The sequence below is a fragment of the Falco naumanni genome, chromosome 4 (genome assembly GCF_017639655.2).
Source record: "Falco naumanni isolate bFalNau1 chromosome 4, bFalNau1.pat, whole genome shotgun sequence".
Lineage (NCBI taxonomy): Eukaryota > Metazoa > Chordata > Aves > Falconiformes > Falconidae > Falco > Falco naumanni.
The window spans coordinates 86,313,520-86,333,933 of NC_054057.1; the positions used below are offsets into that span (position 1 = coordinate 86,313,520).

General features: G+C 46.3%; 1 protein-coding gene across 8 annotated transcripts in view; it reads left to right on the top strand.

Annotated features, from left to right (window-relative positions):
• The window catches only part of LMF1 (lipase maturation factor 1), a 218,164-nt gene that overhangs the window by 78,243 nt on the left and 119,507 nt on the right, over nt 1-20,414 (top strand). For all 8 annotated transcript variants that reach the window (XR_005827344.1, XR_005827345.1, XR_005827346.1 and 5 more), the window contains one exon: nt 5,733-5,798. Coding sequence is in view for 5 of the 8 variants with exons in the window: in XM_040590105.1 (XP_040446039.1) it covers nt 5,733-5,798 (66 nt within the window). In the remaining 3 variants the exon portion in view is untranslated. The remainder of the gene's footprint in view (nt 1-5,732; nt 5,799-20,414) is intronic.

Below are 20,414 nucleotides of genomic sequence, written 5' to 3' on the forward strand. Positions count from 1 at the left end.
AGTTGTGTTGGACAAGGAGCTGAAAGCAGGATGAGAAAGACTTTCCTTTTCTTTGTGATGGTGTCGTCTTGTACTCACATCTTCAAGATGCTTCAAAAAGGACCATAAAAGTGAGGATGGTTTAGTATGTTGAGATGTGGTCCAGTATTCAAAGCGGGTTACAGTGGGTGAACACTTCGCTGTCGTTTTTTATCACCCAGCAACTGGAGCTCGGTGAAGAGCTCAGCTCCTCAGTGAATGGGCTGGCAAGACCCCGATCCCTGTACGACAGCGATTTCTCAGGAGGTAACAGTGGCTGCCCTTGGAAATATTTTTCTGCTTGCTGCCCACCTGTAAGCATAGCCAACCTCTGTCAATGCTAATTAGTGCTGAGCTAACAGGTCAATTTTGATGTTGTATCAAAACCCACGTGGTATCTAGAGAAGCTTGAATACCAGTCAGGAATTGAAGTTGCGAGTGATGGTAAGGAACCAGACTTGGCATGGAGAACACCAAACACTGGGAAATATGAAGAGGGTTCTGCAAGTGTCGCTTGTTTTCGGTTGCTTCCTGAACCTTGAACTTAATCGTCACAAAACCTAGAGACTTGTACATGTGTGTGAGAGCGCAATTAAGCTGGAGGATGGTACAGCAGGTTTGTAGTAGCAGCTGCCTGGAAGTTGCTGAACGTTCTAAATGCCTTTATATGTTCCTGGATGTTGAAGGTATCAGCCAGAACCTACTCTCAAAAAATGCCACCCAAAATTAGTGGAAAAGTCCTTTGTTAAAACCTTTCCATCCTAGTCTTTCTCACAGCCAGGCATTGCCTCCAGCACAGCCATAACACAACGAAACTCCAAGTTTGTTCGTGAGTCTGTCCCACCTAAGGCTGATCCGTGGATCTCTGTTTCAGATGCTCAAACCCGAGTGCCTTGCTGCATTAGAGCCTGGAGATGGGCTGTTCCCTTTTTCTCCTTCCCTTTTGCTGAAGCAACGCTACCAGGAGGTCGCGGGAGGTGGGAGATCCGACAGCAGTGCCCTGCAAGCATGGAACAGAAATGCCGTTTTGGGGATGTGAGCCCTGCTCTCCAAAGTGCTGCAAAAAATAGTAGTAATAAAAAAATATTTTCCTTTCCTTGTTCTCCATTTAATTTGTCCATATTGTTCACCTCTTGAACTCCGCTTAATATTTGCCCCCACGATACTTCTTGCAAGATGTTTGTAGCATGTATCCAAGTGACAGGAGGGTCTTCCAGGTCTGCTGGAGTCTCATGGGGTCATCCCATGCTCTGCCCCCTGGCTCCTTTTCCTTCTGGTCCCTCGTGCGTCCTCTCCTCATTCAAAGAGAGGACAGTTGGGGAACATCAGAGGTGCACTAGCTGCTGCTTGTCTGCAAGCAGGGGATGGGGATTTTTCCCTGTGCTTTGATCTGTGGTATGGCAGCGTAATCTGCTGCAGCTGTGGTGTCCAGGCCAGTTCAATATACACGGGGAAATCTTGAAAATGGATTGGGAATTGTTAGCAGACTGAGAGAAATCCAGTGAATGTGAAACTCCAGCAGATGTGGGAATCCTCGCTTCCTCCCTTCCTCCTTCTGTCCTCCTGTGCTCACTTGGATTTCTCAAACTAAGTTTGCATCTTCAAGACACCAGGAACTGACTTCCAAAAACATCAGCAGAAGCCAGATAATTTGGGGAGAGTGTGTAAAACCAGAGTCCATCCCAGTATGGAGCAGCATGGTATGTCAGAGCTCGCTGGTGTATGCATGCCCAGGGATCCACAGCTCCTCACGGCAGGGTTATTTAACAAGCCACCATGGTTCGCTCTCCTTTCATCGTCGTCCTCAGCAGAGATGAAGCTGCAGAGCACATAGGTTTTCATGCACTGCATGCTCTTGTTTCTTAGTATGAATTTGTTTGAAAACTGGAAATCTCACATGCCAGTGTGGGAGTGGAAGTGGACTTGAAGACAGCAGCAGTGTAAAGAAGACTTGAAACGCCCCCTAATTATGAGTGTGGGCGTTTTCTGTGCTGGAAAACAGATTTGATATTAAGAGCTTTAAGTGACTTTCTTGTTTGAAAGCTTTATAGTAAACAAAATGTGATTAACTGCCTTAGTGACTCATTGCAGGAAAGATTTTGATTTTCAGTATGCTGCTTTTCTGTCATATACTTGTTTTAATCATCCCTGCTGAGTAATAGAGCTTGATAACAGCTTGGGCAAGGTAGGAGGGAAGGTCATCAAGATAGCTGTCCTTTTTTAATATTCCAGCATTCTTGCACAGAGCCTTTCTTAGCATTTGTCCTGCCACTGACAGGCACATCCTGTGAGATGCTATCAACGTATCCTGTAATTTTAGAAAAGGTTTGAGGGGCAGAGCAAGCTGCAGATGATTCAGAAAGGGGGAGATGAAGCCGTGCTGTTGACAGCGAGTCTGTCTTGTCCCTGCCTCCCCTGCTCCAGTCTTTGCAGAGTGATGGAAAAGAGAGTGACAGAATCTGCTGAATAACTGGCTAGAGAGTAAAACTGCAGAGCAGCCACTGGTACCCACCACTCTGCTTTCCCATCCTGCAAGTCACGATTTATACACTTTGCATCCGTCGTGATTTTACCCGTGCCTTTTGGACCAGCTCTGCTTGGGGGTTTTTTTGTGAGTGATGCTGGTGGGGGGTTGCCCTTTCATGGTGATGCCGAGATGGAGACCTCCTGGGCTGAGGTATTTCTTGGTCTAAGCTCCTGGTGTAGAACCTTCTCAGCCATGTGTGGAGCCACCCTCAGACATTCCCACTGCAGCCTGCGTAAGACGACAGCATGTGTGAGGTTTGAGGGTGCCTCTTTTCTCCAGAGGCTGCTGCCAGGTTCAGTGCTTAGGCTTCAGTGTAGCTCTCGGGGAGTTTGCCAGGTCTGAAGGCCAGCAGGGATGTGCTGGGTACCAGCATCCCGCAGGCCACCTGCTTTCCAGGGATGGAGTGTGCACTATGCTGTGGTGGTACCCTTCCTTCTTCCTGTGTTGTGCAGAGCTGTGTGAAGACGCTGCAGAAACATTTGCCTTATTGCTATCTACCTTATCAAACACTTCTGTAAAATAATGGTTACCCTTTACTGTATCTCCTTGTTCTTCCTTGCTGGTTATGGTGGCATTGATTTGTTCTCTTGCATCTCTGGCGTTTGCCTCTGTGAGGTGATGCTTTTCCTGCAGCTGATGGTTGATGCTCGTGGTGCCCATGCTGGCTGTCTGGCGTTTTCTTCGTTGACCACAAGATGTTATTGTGTACAAATGGCCCAGCTGGGGGGGACTTTCATCCTGCTCCGTGAGATGTGCCATGGAGGAGTTTGGACTTTTACTGCTTTAACCAGGTTTTCCAGGTTTGTTCTTAGCTAAAAATGCAGGATGTAAATTGTCTGGGTTCACAGATTTTGAAAATGTGTAATAGTTTCTGTTTACTGTCCTCTTTCAGTTAGCATTGGTGTGAAAAAGGTTTCAATTTTTAATGACTAGGGAAAAAAAAGGAAAAATAATTTGGAACAGCAGATGGGGTGAAATCTGCTTGAACTCAGCAATGTGCCTGATAACAGGTATGATTTAAGGCTGTAAATGGCCCTATTGAAGGCTGCTGGGGTCGCCCCTATTCACAAAGGCATGCACATCTAGATATTACCTGGTATAAGGCTCAGACCAAGAAGGCTGCCTATTTCCTATTAATTTACCTGCCAAATGAGCTTGTAACTATTTTTGTGGATCTTTGTTTGCTTAAGAAAGTCTATCTTGGGTTAAGCCCAAAGTCCAGCTAACATCTTACATTGTCTCTAACAGCAGCCATTAACAGGTGCTTGGGGAGGAATATAAAACATAAAGTGATCTTCTGGGGCAGGGGGCAGCTCCTGGCACCCAGGTGGTTTAGGGGCTCCCCAGGGAGGAGGTTGTGTTCAGCCTGTCCTCTGGGAATGTGTCTAATTCCTTTTGAACACATTTGTACTTTGTCTCTCATAAAGTAAATTATTTGCTGTCTGGAAAAGTACGTCTTTTGTTAGTCTCTAAACCAGCTACTGGATGCTTCCACCAGGTTGCCTTTATGCCTTGTTTCAGGAGAAGCGGCCAATGATCGTTCCCAGTTGGCCCCTTCTGTGCTAGTTGGGAGTTACTGGACTCAGCTCTGAGCTCTGTTTCCCACACCCAGCACCCTGGGCTCTAAGGCATCGTACAGCCCATACGTACAGCCCATATGTACAGCCCGGGAGCAGGACAGCTCTGGATAGTTACTGGGGTCTGGACAGTTTTGGGGGGTCTTTAACTAGAATTTTGAATTTTTCTTGAGCTCCAAACCTGCTAAACTTTGTGTAATGTTGCAAGATCCTCATGGTTCCCTTCCAGATTGAGATCTATGATTCTAAGTGAAGATTATTTTTAGCAATCTGGATAAAACCAATAGGCCAGGATGTGCCATAGTGCTGGAATCTTCTCTTCCTCCAAGTTCTTAGATTTTAGCACTGAAAGGTCACTGGTTGCTTCTGGAAAACCCTCCCTACTGCAAATGTAAAGAAGTTTCAGGATGCTCCTGGTATAGCTGGTAACGGGTCCTTACAGAAACTCCCTGTATTTTTTCTACTAAGGAAAGCAGGAACGTTATAATTAGGGGCAATGTCAGAGGTAGGCAAATACCCCCTAATTGTATACAGATGATAGAGCTGGTTCAAGCTTTTGACTAGTGAAGCTTTCCTCAATTTGGGATATTGTGATCCTAATCAGGGACCTTTCTGTGTCAGGCTGAACCCGCATACCTCCAGGCTGGCACGGCTTGATTGCAAGGCTTCCTGCTAGCAGGCTCATCCCTGGCCAGGTGTCCTTTCTGCTGTGGACGACTGATTCCTTTCTACTCTTCATCACTAAGGCAAAGAAATTTAATCCCAATATTACTGCCAGCCCTGGAATGGACCCACTGATTTGGAAATTTCACCCTTTTGTTGCCCTGAAATATCAATGCACAGCAACTGCTGATACCTGCTTATTTCATTGCCAACCTCTAACCTAAGGTGAAGTAGACCTGTCATTAGCGCATTCATCTGTGTTTAGATCTGTCAGCTTCCTTCCCCTTCTCCTCTTTTGTTTCTCTAATTACTTTGATTGCATCTCTGTATCCAGCTCAGGGCTGGTGAGGCTGCGGGGTCCTCATCCCAGTCTGTGTCACTGTTTCCTCTTCCGCAGGCAGCAGGGGTGGCTTTGCCAGAGGGAGACATTTGGGTCTGGATTTCAAAATTGTGAATGCAGCTGTGTTTAGGTCTGCAGGTAACTTTTCAGTCTGTTGTACAGAGTTGTCCCAGTGGCAGAGGCTGCTTTTTCCTATAGCTCCTCTGTGCCCCCCTGCCTCATACCCAGCAATGCTGGAAGCTGGTACTGGGAGCCCCATGCTGTGCCTAGCTGCTCTGCAGAGCTCGGGTGCGGGTAAAGCATCTTCCAGTGCCCTTTAAGTGACATCGCATATTCCACAAGGATTTTCTGTCAGATTTTCAGTAAGCAGGTAGTAGAAGGAGTCACGTTGGAGCTCTCATGGCTTTACATTTCCTCTGGGACAGCGACTGGGCCTGGGGTCAGATGTGCTGTGGGTCTCCTGGGGGTTGTTCTGCGCTTCCCTGCCGTTACAGGCTCTCCCTGTAGTGTAACTAGATTGTTTGGCATATTGAGATAATACCTTGACATACAAGATAAAGTAAAATAAAATATTTGTGACAGTATTTTTTGTCTTCCCCCCCTCCAGGGGCTGATTAAAATTCGAGGAGATCGCTGCTGGAGAGAGTTAACTTGCATGGATTATCACTATGAGGTGAGCGATCTGCACATTGAAACTAATTTCTCTTGTCTGTTTTACTTTGGTAGAAAAATTTTCTCTAACCTTTTCTGCCAGGCAGCTTTCCATGTTTTCTTTGTTTATCATAGACTTCTGTCTCTGGCAACACAGTCAATGTCCACGTGCCAGCTTGGTGATGCTATTTTTCCCAACCACAGTCCTAAAAGACCAATTTCTCTCCTTCCCTCCCCTCCCCACCATGGACTGATTCAGGAACAAGCCTGAGCCTCACTGAGAACTTCCTCTGTACAAATGCTACAGGAGAGGAACAAAAAGGAGTTTCTGTAGCATTGTGCTGAATACTTTCTGCTTATGCTTCCAAAATGCAGACATATGTAGACAGAAATAGAGCATCTCGGTGCTCTCCAAGATGCAGAACACTAATCGTTGGCAATTCAGAATTATACGGTTTTATCTTTTGACATCTGTTCCAGTGATTACATTGCATTCTGATTATAAATTGTGGTTTGTATTCTGGCTCTGAGTGTTGTCTCCTCTTTGATTACAGAGAGAGGAGCTCAGCTTCCTCTCTCTTTTTACCTTTTTTTTTTTTTTTTTGCATTTGCGTTTTGTATAAACAGCGTTTTAAAAAAAAAGAAATTTCTGCACACTGCAACGCTCCACTGGGCGAGTAGCCCTGATTTAATGAAGTAAGCGGTACTGAAGCAATATTCCCTTTGCTAGATTAACCTTGCAGCCACAGAAACCGGCACCCTACGTTATAACGCCTCTGCTCTGTGATCTGTGTCTGTCTAACGAGTGGGTGAGCGCGGGGCTGCGACATCCCAGCCTGCTGCGTTTTCTGGTGCTACGCTTGTCCCATCTGGGTGAGACCTGGGGACGTCTTCGTGCCTCACCACACAGTTATTTTCAGCTAGCAGGCCTGAGCTGTCAGCCCCTGGAGATGTACCTTTGGGGTGACATTCCTAGCGGACCCTCATCACGTCTGGAAACCATTTCCCCCTTCCAATTAAACCTGGCAGACCCTGACTTCTCTGACCTGCAGAACATGTTCCAAGGTGTTGCCTATGAATTACTTTTTACGGGGTAGGCACGCTGCGCAGTGGAAACAGGGACGCTTGTACAGGACCTTTCTCTTTCCACCCTTGTGTGAAGAGAATTGCGTGTGAGTGCCAGGGAGCACATTAACAATCCTGTTACGGGATTGGGATTCCTCTCACCAAAATAAGAAAAAAAAAAAAAAATCTATCCGTTTCCCAGGCGCCGACACCTTTACTTCTCACTCCTGTGACTGAGTTAACTGGTTGCATATTTTGAAATGGAATTTTGCAGGTCCAGAAAGCTGTATCTGCCTTTCAGCTGTAATGCTCTTGGGTTTGTTGTTACCATTTGCTTTCAGTGGGGTTTCATGCCCTGAATGCAAGGGCGATCTCTTACGAAGGCTGCCACTCGGTCAGCTCATGTTGGACCATCCGTGTCCTGCTTAAATCCGAGTGAAACTTGGGATGCAAAGACCCTTCGGTGCTGTCATTCTTAATCCCCAACACAAAGGCAGCTGCAGTAAATCGTCCTTCGTTTTTGTCTAGCAACGTGAGGGCTCTGCTCGGTGTGCTGCCAGGCACCTGGCAGCAGTCTGAGAAAAGCCAGCTCAAAGCGAGCCCCCCAGCATCCCCCAGTCAGCTCCACTGGTGACCCCAGCCCACAACAGTCAGCCTGCATAATCCCAAATATTTCAAATCAAAACCAGAATCAGTTCTGTAGCCCAGAAGGCTAATTAAGACCATTCCTGTCATATCCATAATGCAGGATCCCCAGCCTGTGCAAGTAATTGGGAACAGGGGTAGGGGGCAGATCACATTATCAATATCAATTATTTTAATCTGCACAAAAGAAGCTGCAATAAAAGGAAAATGAAAGAGGCCAAACTTTGTCTACCGGCGGTAACAGACAAAGGACTGCGATTCACCTGCTGATTTCAACCAGCCAGAGAGAGGAAGGAAAAGGTGAAGCTGAAGATACCTCTGCGAGGGAGGGAGGGAGCTGGGAATCTGCTCGTAATTAGGATGATAAAACTGGGTATTGGACCAGCTCGTAAGTGGACCTGGGCCAAATGTAGTCTGCTGTGATGTATGTTGGCCACCCCAGCTCTCCCGTTCCAGTCCTGAGCTGCAGTCCAAAATCTACATGGGCTTCTCTGCCAAGAGAATTAATGAAAACACATGGCCTCCATCTCTCGCGTGGTGAGCGTGCCCCGGACTATTTATTTGTAGTAGAACCAGCAGCTATGCTCGTGGAAAATAACATTTCCACTTTTGTCAGGAATCGTGTATAAAATAGTAAAATGTTGTTATGGCTTGGGTAATTAAACGGAGCGTATTTTTCCTCGCTCTTTCCTTTCTAATGTGCAGGGCCTTAATCCCAGCCTTTATGGAGATCTGTTCCTCAACTGAAGACCCTCTGTTTAGAGGGCTTACGATCTGTGACGCTGTGTAATTTGGAGAGGGAAATGGCAGAATGCATGGTTTACATAGGAAAGGTATTTTCCTACCAGCCTCACTCTCCTCTGATCCCTGAGGAGCAGATGGGCTCCAGTAACTGTAGAAGAGAAAGGCAGATGCTGATGGAGATGACTTTGCTACACCACCGTGCACGGCCTGGCACATGGAAACTACCTGGAGGCTGAGATGAGAGGTCAGGGTAGAAGCACTCAGCAGATTAATCATGGCTCTGGGTTCCAGGACTCCCAAACTGTAATCCCAATTTGGCAAGACACCATGGAATTTAACCTCCTCCTGCATTAGTTTCCTTGCTAATGCGGCCAGAGGCTCCAAGGTGGGTTGTATGTTTGCACCCTGGTTTGTGTGCAGGTCAGGGCTCCAGGTACCTGCAGTGCAGCCGTGTCCACGTTAGCGTGTGGAAATGGACATGCCTGGGTGGTGGCTGGCAGGTGAAGTCCTGGGGTCTGAGGTGCCGCAGGCTTTAGTTATCATTTGTTGGATTTGCCATTGTTTCGGTGCCGCCTGTGGTTAGATGGGCTTTGTCCCCTCTAAGAAGTCCCGATAAAAGGGAGGCTTTTGCTCAGTGGAACCTGTTCCTGATGCAGTTCGTGCGGAGGGAAGCTGCTTCTGGGTTTTAGGTCTGTTTGTCATCATGATTATTAAGCATTTATCTACTGTGTACACAATGGTTTACAAATATGTGTGCAGCGGTTTGCAGACTGGAGCTAGATCTCTGCTTCCACTGAAGCGTATGGCACAGATCCCATGACGTTCTGCGGCATCCCGCCCGTTGGGAGAAGATGAAGGCAGCCTCGGTTCCCTCCTTGTGCGAGCTGGGGGATGCGGCTGAGCCTGTCCCACTGCCCCATGTGTCCCTGTCTGCTCCAGAGGACATCCTTCACCACCTGCGGAGAGCCACAGCTCCCTGCCATAGCCAGGCTGCCATGGGCACCGGGAAAAAGTCTGCTATGGAAGGTTCTGTGCCACTCGAGGGTGTTTCTGGAGCTTGCACAGCCTGCAGGACATTGCCTGGGCATGTTAGTAGGTACCAGGTCTGGGAGCCAGGAAGGACCAGGAAGCACCAACTTGCTCCCCAGGGGCCTCTTACCACTCGCTCCCGTGCCAAGCTTTATCTGGCTCAAGCTTTGCTAATTCTGGGTGTGCTGCTTAGCTGGCACAAGCACAATGTCTTAACATGCTCCAAATGGAGAAAATCCTCTTGTGTAAGACCCATATTTTAAAATCTCCCCACCAAACCTGCAGCTCCCCGACCCTGGCGCTTACGCTGCGGAGCACCTTGCAACCATATGTCAGGCACAGGGTGGGTTTGAGTGGCACGGGCAGGAGACGAGCGTTTCTGACCTGCAGCTGGTCCAAACGGAGCCCGTTGTTTTGGATGCTGGTGGTGGTCTTGGCAGAGCAGTTAAGCAGATAATCTTAGGGGTTTAGAAAGGGGGGAGTCCTACATGGTCACATCTAGCGTGTCTCCCCTTACTCCACTGCAGAAGTGCTCCCTGTGGGATGTAATCCAGTGATGCATTTTTATAATGGCTGCCAAAGTATTGTTGCTTTTTAATTACAGACAGATATCTTGTAAAATTCAGCCACCAACTGGTAGGAACAGCTGCCGAAGCAGCTGCTGGGGCAGGCGAGCGTGTGGAGGAGAGCCCCGCTGGGCGCCCTCCTCCTCTGCCAGCTTTGCACTGACACTGTGCGGGAGCTGTTAAACACATCCCGGGGGTCCCTCGTGTCCCAGCAGCCTGTCCCTTGTGTCCCAGCGGCCTGTCTGCAGCTGGGCTGGTGCTGGGTGACGCTTAGCAGAGGTGCGAGCCATGGCATGCACCAGGCAAGGGACCTTGCCACAGCCCTTCCACCCACTATTGAAACAGCTTGTGTTTTATATTTTTAATTTTAACATAATTTATTTTAAGTGATGCTTTGAAGGGAGCACCTTTTATCCCAGAGTTTCTCGATGATTTGCATCCTTTGCTGCAGAAAACCAGGCTAGGAAGTCAAACTTACTACTGAGGCAGAGGGATAAAGGCAAAGGGAAACAAAAACCCGCTCCCAAAGCAAATTTTTGTCAGCATTGGAAGTAAGACCCTGGGTTTGCTTCCCTGCTGCGGAGTTGTCTGTAGGTGCTCCGGATGGGCTGGTGGCCACAAAGCAGGGAGGTCTGAAGGCCTTTGCTGAACCAGCCTCTACTTTTATAACTGAGTCACACTTTAGTTCTGAATTTGTCAGTGCTGCTGAGAAAAGCTTTGTTCTTTATGTAAGACACTGTGCAGCCACAAAGGTCACTTCTTCTGATTTGTACAAATTGTCGCTAATTATTCTGTAACTGTTTTTCTTAAATAGAGGCTGTCAGTCAGTGCTCCAGCTTCTGGCATATGGCAGGTCTCCAGTTCCTGGAGAAGCTCTCCCGAGCACAATGTCTTTTGTACCTAATTAGGGGCTTGCTGACTGATAGCTGTGCTGATAAGGATGAGAAGGAAGCTCTAACTGCTCTTTAACTGCCTCTTGATTGCTTTTCTCCCTTCTATTCACTGTGTTAGACCTTGTTAGACTTTTCATCTAGCTTTTTCCAACCTATTATGAAACAAAAAGTAAATAGTATCTAGTGGTTTGTTTTGATAAATCAGAAAATGATCTGCTTCCATGATCCCCGATGTCTCTGGATGGGCTTTATTCCAACAGTTTGCATTGCTGGAAGCAAAAATGTTCCAAACAGGGGAGCAGGTACTCAGATCTCACGCTCAAAATGTGTGTTTTAAAGTTACAAATTAATATGAGGGAAACAACGCTGAATTAAACAGAAAACAAGAATATTTAAAAGAGGTATCCATGCAAAGCGTTTTGGCAATCTTCTTTTTAAGAACCTTATGAAATATGTAGCATCCTAAGTTTACAATCATTGGCCCTTCACAGAATTTTCCCCAGTCTGAAGATGACAAAGGTGGATCCTGGCAGGGCTGATGGTCACAATAATGAATTATTAAGGCCAACAAAATGATGAACTCCCAGGTCTGACTTAGCTATGGAGCTCAGGTTTGATAGGTGGGCTTTCCAAAACCGATGTCTTCTGGGGAAGCGCAGATCTTCCCCTTCCAACAGCCACCAAGGGGAAACCAAAGAACCCACCTCTGTGTCTCTGGCACAGCGCGGCTGAGCCGCTTGGTTGGCACCTTTCCCCCTTGCTGGTGTGGAAGGTTCTGGTTTTGTTTCACTGAATGCAGAACAATTTGCATCTCCGTGCCTTCTTCCGTGCAGGATGTTTAATTGCCTAGTTTTGCTGCTGGATTTTGCTGGTTCCCCTAGGGACAGGAGATGCTGGGTCGCAGCAAGTGAGTAACCGAGGTCAGGCTGAGGCTTGGAGGAGAGGCAAGGTGCAGCCGTGTCATGGGGAAATTTGACAGATTTTTCGAAAAGCGTTTGAAAAGGGTGTGGGAGTCCTGCAGTCCGTGCTTCCAGGCCCTGGGGTGAGCTCAACACTGCTGGACATGTGGCTATGAGCCCGGGGCAACTGCCTGCCCTCAGCAGCTGGGAGGGTTTTAAAAAGTGACCGTGGGATTTGATGGATGTGCCGTAGGTTTCTGGAGTTGCTCACAGCTTGCCATTACTTGAAACAGTAAAATTTGTGCTCTGGAAGACGTGTTTCTGTGAGAATACGAGTGAAGTGAGTTGTGGTCCATCTCTGTCCTCCCTGGACAAGTTGCCACGTGGAACCTGAACCTCTGTTGCCAAGTCCTCTGTAAGGAGAGCAAGGGCAAAATGACATTCTGCCCACTGTGGATTCTAAATGCGGTTTGTTTTCATCTCCTGTTGTAAAAGCAAATGGTTCTTTGAGTTGGGGCGACTGATTGCAAAAGGAAGAGCGCATTTGTGTTCAGCTTTTTTTTTTTTTTTTCTTTTTTTTCTTTCCCTTTGAGTCATAAGTTTTGAAAAATGACCTTTCTGGAGTATAATTGAAAAACCACTTGTCCTCGTTCACACATATTGACGGGCTGCTTAGTGGGGATTTGAAGCTGAGGATTAGGTGCTTTCTTCTGGGTTTTGGTGATTTGCATGATGTCAGTGCTAGCACTAGAAGAAGGGCTAATTCCTGACCTTGCCTGTGATCAATTAAGTAACAAGATCCATCATAAGGTAAGTGCATGAAGCAATAATATTGGCAGATAAATGTCAACACGACATCAAAAGCTTATTACGCTGTATCTGGATTTTGTATCAGGCTGCTGCAAGAAGGTCTCTATCCGAGACAGGTTTTTAGATGAATCCCAGGTGCTCTGTATTGAATGCAAGATGTTTTTGAATGCAGATTGCTAGAAATGTTTGTCATTCCCAAATTGGGGCTGGGCTCTGTTTTAATAATAGTTAAATGTGCACATCACTGAAGAAGAGAGGGAGCAAATGCTTTTAAAGGTGGAATTTTTGTGCTCAGCTTGGGAAGATGGGTATTGCTAGGTTTGCACAGGTCGGGTTTACTGGCAGAAGCACAAGCAGAGATCAGTGACTATATAACTTCCAGCTGAGCAGTTCTCGGAAGGAGGCCTGGTTTGCCAGAGTTTGGGCACTGGCAGCAGGTTCTGCTGCAGATGATCAGTGCTTCTGAAAATGAGGGCTGAGCTCTTGAAAGCTGTGAAGCAGTAAATTTTCAGAAGTGTAACCATCCTTGTGGAGTTGCAATTTCAGAAGACATAACGATAAATACTGACTCCTACGCCCAGTCATGCTGCTTTTTAAAAAGTGAAAAGGACTACAGGTCTTTTGTAGTCAAAGGATGCTCCAGAACTAGGGTGATTAATAATGTTGGACCTTAAGCAGAATAAAAGCAGATTTCTCCTACATGCAGAGACGTGGTAGGTGATATTTTATTCCAGGCAGGGAAGCTGCTTCCCAGAGTCAGGCACTCGTGAGAGCGTAGGTTTACTGACAGCCAGTGTTTGGTCCAGGAGTCTGGCTTGTATTACTCTGAGCAGCAAACATGACAGGCAAATGGTAAGTGGATTCCCAACCACCTCAAAGTCAGCAGCAGTTCAGCTATCGTCTTCATCGAGACTGGGATGCTGGCGGTGAATTCAGGAGAAGGGGGAGGAGTGTCTGTTCAGAGAACTATCAAAATAAAAGGTAGAGCTGCAAATCAGCATCATAAAGCAGACCCGGCATCTTTGGCCCAGGCTCAGGAAACCACATACTGTTGAAGTAAATTGGACGTAAGCAGGTGCTGAGAGAGAAACTTTCAAAATAGTTTTAAAAGGAAACGTAACGGCAGGATCTGGAGGGATGGGAAAAGCACGCAGTAAGTGATGCCTCCCAGGCACCGGCCACTATGGGTGGCAAAGCACCCGTTTTGCTGCTGGATTTTATTTATCTCTTCACTGCAGTTGAGGAACCGCCTTTCTCTGCTCATTTCTTCACCAGAAGTTATAGTATTAAAACAAATTAAAGCAAAGTGGTCCTCACTTTGGTATAAGCCAAGCAGGTTAGTGGCACCTGCCACTTGGGTAACCCGCTGCTTCCCACCGGTTGCCCTAGCTTTCCCCCGATTTCCAGCAATATTAGAACAAAATAGGATAAACTAGCAAAAGTTTAGTGGAAATGCCCCCCAGGGACCTTCTGTTGTGAGCCTTTTGAGGTTTCTGAAGCGTAGGAAGACATTATCCCTCCCCGCTGCCGGGATCAGCAGCAGAACTGTCAGTCACACGCTGTAAATGCATTGGGAATATGCCAATACCGTTTTCAGCAGTAATACAATTCCTCTTCCTGGATTCTTTTCTGTTTTTCTTAAGGATTTGTTTTAAGCCTGGTGAAAGCTTCCTGTACAACTATTGGATTTCATCTCTTCATTACACTCTCCCACTGTTTCAAACTCATTTACAGACCACCCAGGACCCTCATCACTTGCCTTAGATATTCTCCTCTTTTCTCTTCCTCTCCCCTCCATCCATTTGGTCTTTTTTTAATCCTAATCAGATTAATCCATGCAACCCACCTTGCAGCCACTTAATCAGCTCTCCATACTCTGACCCTGTACGTGGCTTTTATTCTGCTGGCCACCTTCTCCAGCGGACAGGATGATGGAGCCCATCGTTCCCCTCTGCCTCCCAGAGACTGTGGGGAATAATCTGCTTCTCATGAAACGTTCAGGACCCAGGAGGTTTGTCAGCTTTGAAGATAACAGAGGCAATGCTCTGATAATTATTTAAATTGTGGATTTATGAGCTAGTTAATGGTGTGTTTTAAGAAATCTGTGCGAAGAGAAGATGACAAATCTTGGTGCTATCTGGAAGACAGAAGCAAGAGGGGGAAATGGTAGAAGAAAATTTAAGTCTTTCTTCTAAGATTTCTAAGAAATTGCTAGTCTTTCCAAATAATGTGTCTGTTATCTCTCTTGCTTTATGGAAGGACACTGCTCAGCTGGCCTCCCTGACACAGTGTCAGTAACTCCTCCGTTTCTACTATGGCATCTTGATCCACCAGGCTCCAGCGCCACGTCCACCAGGTGGGACTGGCTGCCTGGCCTGGACCCTCTGCCACCATGGGGCAGCCTTGGTGGCCAGCGCGGCACTGCCTCAGGCCTTGCCCAGAGCCCTTACCCAGGTGTAGCCGCCCCTGCCTGCTCCAGGTGGTCAGAACTAGTCTCCCTGGCACTAAATACACTGAATTTTTGTCATCCTTCGTGGCATGCCTGGACATCATAAGCTGTCTTTTCTGGTCTGCCAGCAGGCGAGTTGGTCTTCTCATCCATTCCCACCTTCCTCGGTGTTCGTAGGGGATTAGCCACCATTCCAGTTCCCTTGCTTCAGAGACCATTGGGATGATGCAAGCTGTTGGTGTCTGCCAAAATTTCGTTCTCTTCTTTTTCTGTAATGTTTGCTCTCAACAGTCCAGAAGTCTAAGCGAAACTGAAACTCCAATGCTGCAGTTTCACATAGTATCAGCTGCAAAATGGTGTACGCAGAGCTCCAACATACAATTAAATTATCCAAAAAACATACTCACCATCTGCTTTTCCAGGGAAAGCAAAATAACGACATGCTTTTAATTGCAGATAGAGTTTAAACAAATAAGGTGTTGGTTTACAAGCTGGTGCTTTCTTCTTTGGACATCAGATTACATTTTCATCAGATTATGAAAATGTGCTACTGTTTCATCTCTTTCTTTGGCTATTAAATGTGTAAGTCGTTTAATTAATTTTCACATAATAGATCAGTCCTAATTTAATAACTAAAAGATTTAATTTGTTGCCTACAAAAGAGCAGACACGCAAAAAAGTTCTGCTGAAGAAGCTGCATTCCCAGTGGTGGGTGTGTTCATGCATCTCTCCTCCTCAGGTCTCTTACTAGGATCTTCTCGCTGGAATAACCATCAGGAGCTCTTCCCGTTCTCAGGTTAACGCTGTATTAGTTATTGTAGGTACCAGCAGCTTTAAGTTCAGCTTGGAAGTTTTATTTCCACAGAAATGCTGGTCTGTCCAGGGGAAGGACCAGCCATTGGCAGAATTGTAGAAATAACAGAGCCCTGCTCTTTGCTGTTAAAAGTTTGAATTATTTGTATACCTTCTATTTACATTTAATTTATGCTGTTTCCGTGCAGTTCTCTGTGTTTCCAAACTTGCCGTGTTGAGCATCTACTTGACTTAAATTGCAGCACACAGGTAATGTCACTCCAGTGATCAGGAGGCTGGTGGCCCGATACTATTCCCATACACATTTTCCTCCCTACTGTAGATGGGGAAGAATTCCACATATTTTTGCCAATGCCTTTTCTTTTCTTTTTTTTTCTTTTTTTTCTGTCTTTCAACTATTACAGTGCTCACAGCAAGCCGTCGTAACTCTGTAAAAAGAACACCACGGTGTTAGGATGGTGTACGAATGAGTTAATAGTAAGTCTCTGCTGTGGTGTTTTGCTCCAAAGTCGTGTGCGCCAAACTGACCTTTAATCTTGGAATATAAATCACTTTCCAGTCCTATTATTTGTAAAATCCTACAGGCTTGCAAATGCACAAAAGGAGCCTTTGTCTCTTATTAATTTAATTTATAGGTTAAAGTTTCAAATCAGTGGCAAGCAAGAGCTGATTTACTATTCACTTCAGGAATTGCCGTTCTGGAAAGCACAGCATTTGCTAGACTGCCTAGAAATTGTGATACGTAATTAGGAGCTTCTGTAATTATATGTAATGTAATATAATTTGCTTATCTTTTTTGGTATGTATTATAGATAAAAGCTGGGAGAGTAACTCAGGGTGGATTAGCTCTTTCAACCCTAAAAACTCGACAGATCAGTAAAACTGCTGGGTTTTGTCTTATTCTATTGACCATTTCAGCAGGATCAATGTTTTCAAGCGTTTGAAGTTGCTGCCCTTTTACGTATAGAAGCATCCCATCATCTCTTGTACAGTGCCATTTGTGCTGCAAAAAAAAAATACCCACTTCTGTGACAAAATTTAGATAAAAGCAGTATGGAGCTTTTCCCCACCAGTTTCAAACAAGACAACGATTCCTGTTTTGTTAATTTGATTTAAGCTATGGAATTCCTGTGTGGAGTCAGATGTGGGACACTGGTTTCTCTTCCCAGAGTTTGGAGCGTTCCCATCTGCAGTTCAGACCCATTCCTTCTACTTTGTGGCGTTTCTGGTTAAGCAAATCTGTAACCAAGTTTTCTAGTCTATCTCAAAATAACTCAAGACAAAGAAATAGAACTTTTCCATAACTGTGCTGTCATACCATGGTCAGGGTGAGAGTTCGGGCTGCCCAAGGTGCTCACTGGGAGCTTTTCCCTCTTGACCAGTTTACAGGGAAAAGAAGGGGTTGAGTGTTGTTGCCCTTGCAAGCATGATGGAAATATTTGTATTAAAAATGGCAGTTATTTTTCTCATATTCATGAATTAACTTATCTATATTTTCCAAGGATCATATTCTTCCTCTTCCCTTTCACCCTGGCCGTCTCGATGGCTAAAAGGGGTTTTATTGCTTTAGCATTAATCAAGACATTTGACAGAATTGAACTGGATCACGTCCAATCAGACTGAGACAATATTGAATTTCCAACTGTCACGTTGGATCCATTTGAAGGTAACACAAGCTTGTTGCTCTCTGCCATCATTCCATCGGTGTGACGATCCCAGCCCAAGGTGGATGAGTGCCACCTTCTCCAGCGGCCGGTGCCCGAAGCCAGCGGAGCTATGCCTGGGCTGCGCGCTGGCATTTCCCAGCAGTGGCTGAGGGCATGGAACAAAAGCTCTGCAGGACGAGCAGGGAGAAGGTTTTTTTCTCTTCTTAGAGCCACGTTCAGTAAACTCACCCTCCTCAAGGAACCTGCTGACATCTGGAGTCCTGCTGCTGGTTCTGCTTTTCCCCCAGGCTCGGCACGCCAAGCCCGTGGCTGCCTTGGGGAGTTGTGACCATCACCCCTCTTCCACCCACACTTTCTCTTAAGAGTATCGCTGCTTTTTTAACTTCTGGGTGTCAGGCCAGCCCCACTCACCTGGAGGAGAGCGCTGGGGAGAAATGAACCAGCAACTGCTGGAGCTGAGCAAATTCCGTTCCGCAAATAATACTATTTTAAAGAGTATTTATTGAAACGTAAAATGTGAGTTGGCTTTAATACCCGCTTGTCTAACTGTATTGCTTGCCACAAAGAACATGTAGGTTTGTTGGTAGCTTAAGGGCCTTGCAACAGCCTTCATCTTGTTTGATAAAATTTCCTGTCATCTGTCTAAGGAGTAGAAATAGTATCCCACGCAGGAGGTGGCCCACGCTCTGTATGAGATGAGTTAGGATTCGTGAGTCCTTAAGGCAATAGTTGCAATTAACAGTTTGCAAGCAGCCCACAATGGAAATCTGCTTCAATGCGTTATCCTTGGCCCTGAAGGCAAATAAGTGAAATATTTTAATTCAAGGAGTTAATTGCAATTTTAGCAGCCTTTCAATACCAAGTTTGGCAGATGATGTGAAGCGCTGTCCTGCTCTGATCTCAGCCAAGTGACTGGGAACACCGGTGCAGATGTTGAAACCAAACATGAGCAAGAACAGTCTGGGAATGTTTCTTGACACAGTATGCGATTCATTAATGATTTTTTGCTACTGGTGCCACGCTTCAAGTTGCTGCAAATCATTGTAAAGGGCATTTCCAGCAACTACAGAAAGAGAGCCCCACGGGCAGATAGCATGGTCAGATCCCAAGATCTCTAACCAGTATGGCCAGCTCTGGGTGCCGTCTCCCTTTGCCCTCGCTCACCAGTTCTGTTGGTAAGCAGAGCTGATGGATGTTTCACAGCCTGTTCCCCCTTTTGAACATTGAACCTGAACTATCTGAGTGCACAAAGGGATTGACGGGAGGGAGCGGGAGCCAAAGGAAACTGCAGGAACCTCTTTTCTCTGCCAAAAGAAGTGAAAGGATAATGTAGCATGTAGTTATCAAAGGGTAGTTTTCTCAAAGCTGGTCAAACCTGACTTTCCTAACTGAACTTTGGCTTGATTATATAGAGAGCAACTCGCTTTTGTAATTTGCTAGGACTAAAGTTCACGTGAGGGTGCCTCTCCCAATTCCTGCACCCCTGCCCTTGTGTGCCAACCCTGGGTTTGGGTGCTGTCGTTAGGGCAACGACTTCTTCCAGCAGTGCTTGTCCCAACCGTGATTCTACCAGAGGGTGCTTGGGAAGGTCCTGCAGAGATTTTCAAAGAGAGACTGAAGGTGCCAGGGGAGGATCAACACCTGAAACCCTCCAAGGGCAGGTATCTTACCCCTCTCCGTGTCAGGGTGCTCCAGTTCCCTCCTGGAGCTCCTAAAGGGATGCTCTTCTGCTAAATGTGTTTTCGTCCTGCCAGCAGTCCTCACGCAGTGGCCTCGCAGGGCAGGACACAGTTGTGAGGGGCTGGGGAGCTCACCATTTCTTGGTCAGATCCTGATGGGACGCTGCTTGTAAGAGGTGCTGAGCATTTCCAGCAGGTTGGTTGCTTTGTTTCCCAGAAACCTGCACACCCAAAGTTTTAAAAGGGCAATCCTTTAATTCTTTAAACCACTACTCTGTCACTACTCTGAATTTCACCATGGTCTGTGAATTTGTCGTCACTGAGAATTTCCTGTAGAAGTTTTGTCAGAAATGGAACCAGAAGTATGTCTTTAAAGAGCAGCTTTTCTCTGTTAATGCATGTCGCTTCTGCAGTACGTTTGATCATTAGTATTCCTCTGTGTATGTTTGTGTGCAATTTTCATCAAGTTGCTCCTGCCATACATTTTGGTAACCACGAGCAGGATCTAACAGTGCTTTTTATAACTCCCTTTTGCAGTTATCTGTGCCAAATCTGCAGCAGCAGCACACACGTGACCTGACTGTGCTACCAGCAGACAAGCGTTAGCTGATTACCTTGGGGGGATGTAAAGGCCAGGAGTAGTTAACAAACATGGCTGGTTAGCTGCTTAAATATTGGAGATTTGCTTTCTATTGTTTTATTACTCCTGTAAGTCTCAGCAGTATGATTAACATCAAGCCCATCGCTTTCCTCATTACTGTAATGAGTTCATCAAGCTGATGGGTGAGGGTGGAGGGGAGTCCCGCGGATGATGGAGTGCGGTGCTGTGCAGATGTGAGAGCCATGTGTGTTGCGTTACGTAATTAAATGCAAAACTTTCTCAACTAGAAAGTGCTTGCAGGGTTTGTAGTTGATCTCTTTCCTTGTTTGCGGGGAAGCTGTAGGTAAGAGGAAAAGGTGCTGTCAGAAGGACTGCAAAAGATCAGCACAGGGAGGTTTTCTGTTGCCCTTTTTTTTTTTTTTTAACTTCTGAAATAAAAGATCTCCTGAAGGTGGCAATTTAGCAGGTTGGGTGCTTTTTGAGGATTTTATCCATGGCTATGTCCTGTTCAGTGTCTTCGTGCCTGTAGCCTGTATGAATTGTTGGGTCTTACTCTTCTTCCTAGCCGGAATAACCGAAGGGTAGCCTGACACGGAGGGTCAGAGGAAGGAGCGGGACCCTGCAAGGCTCGAAGGGCACAAGGGAGAAGCTGTAGCGCGACAGCGGGTGTTTACTCCTTGCTTGGCACCATCTCCTATTTTGTCTGACAAGGATGAGTCCGGGTTTCATATTATATGATTTGCCTCCAGCAAATCTCAGAGGAGCTCATGCCAGGATG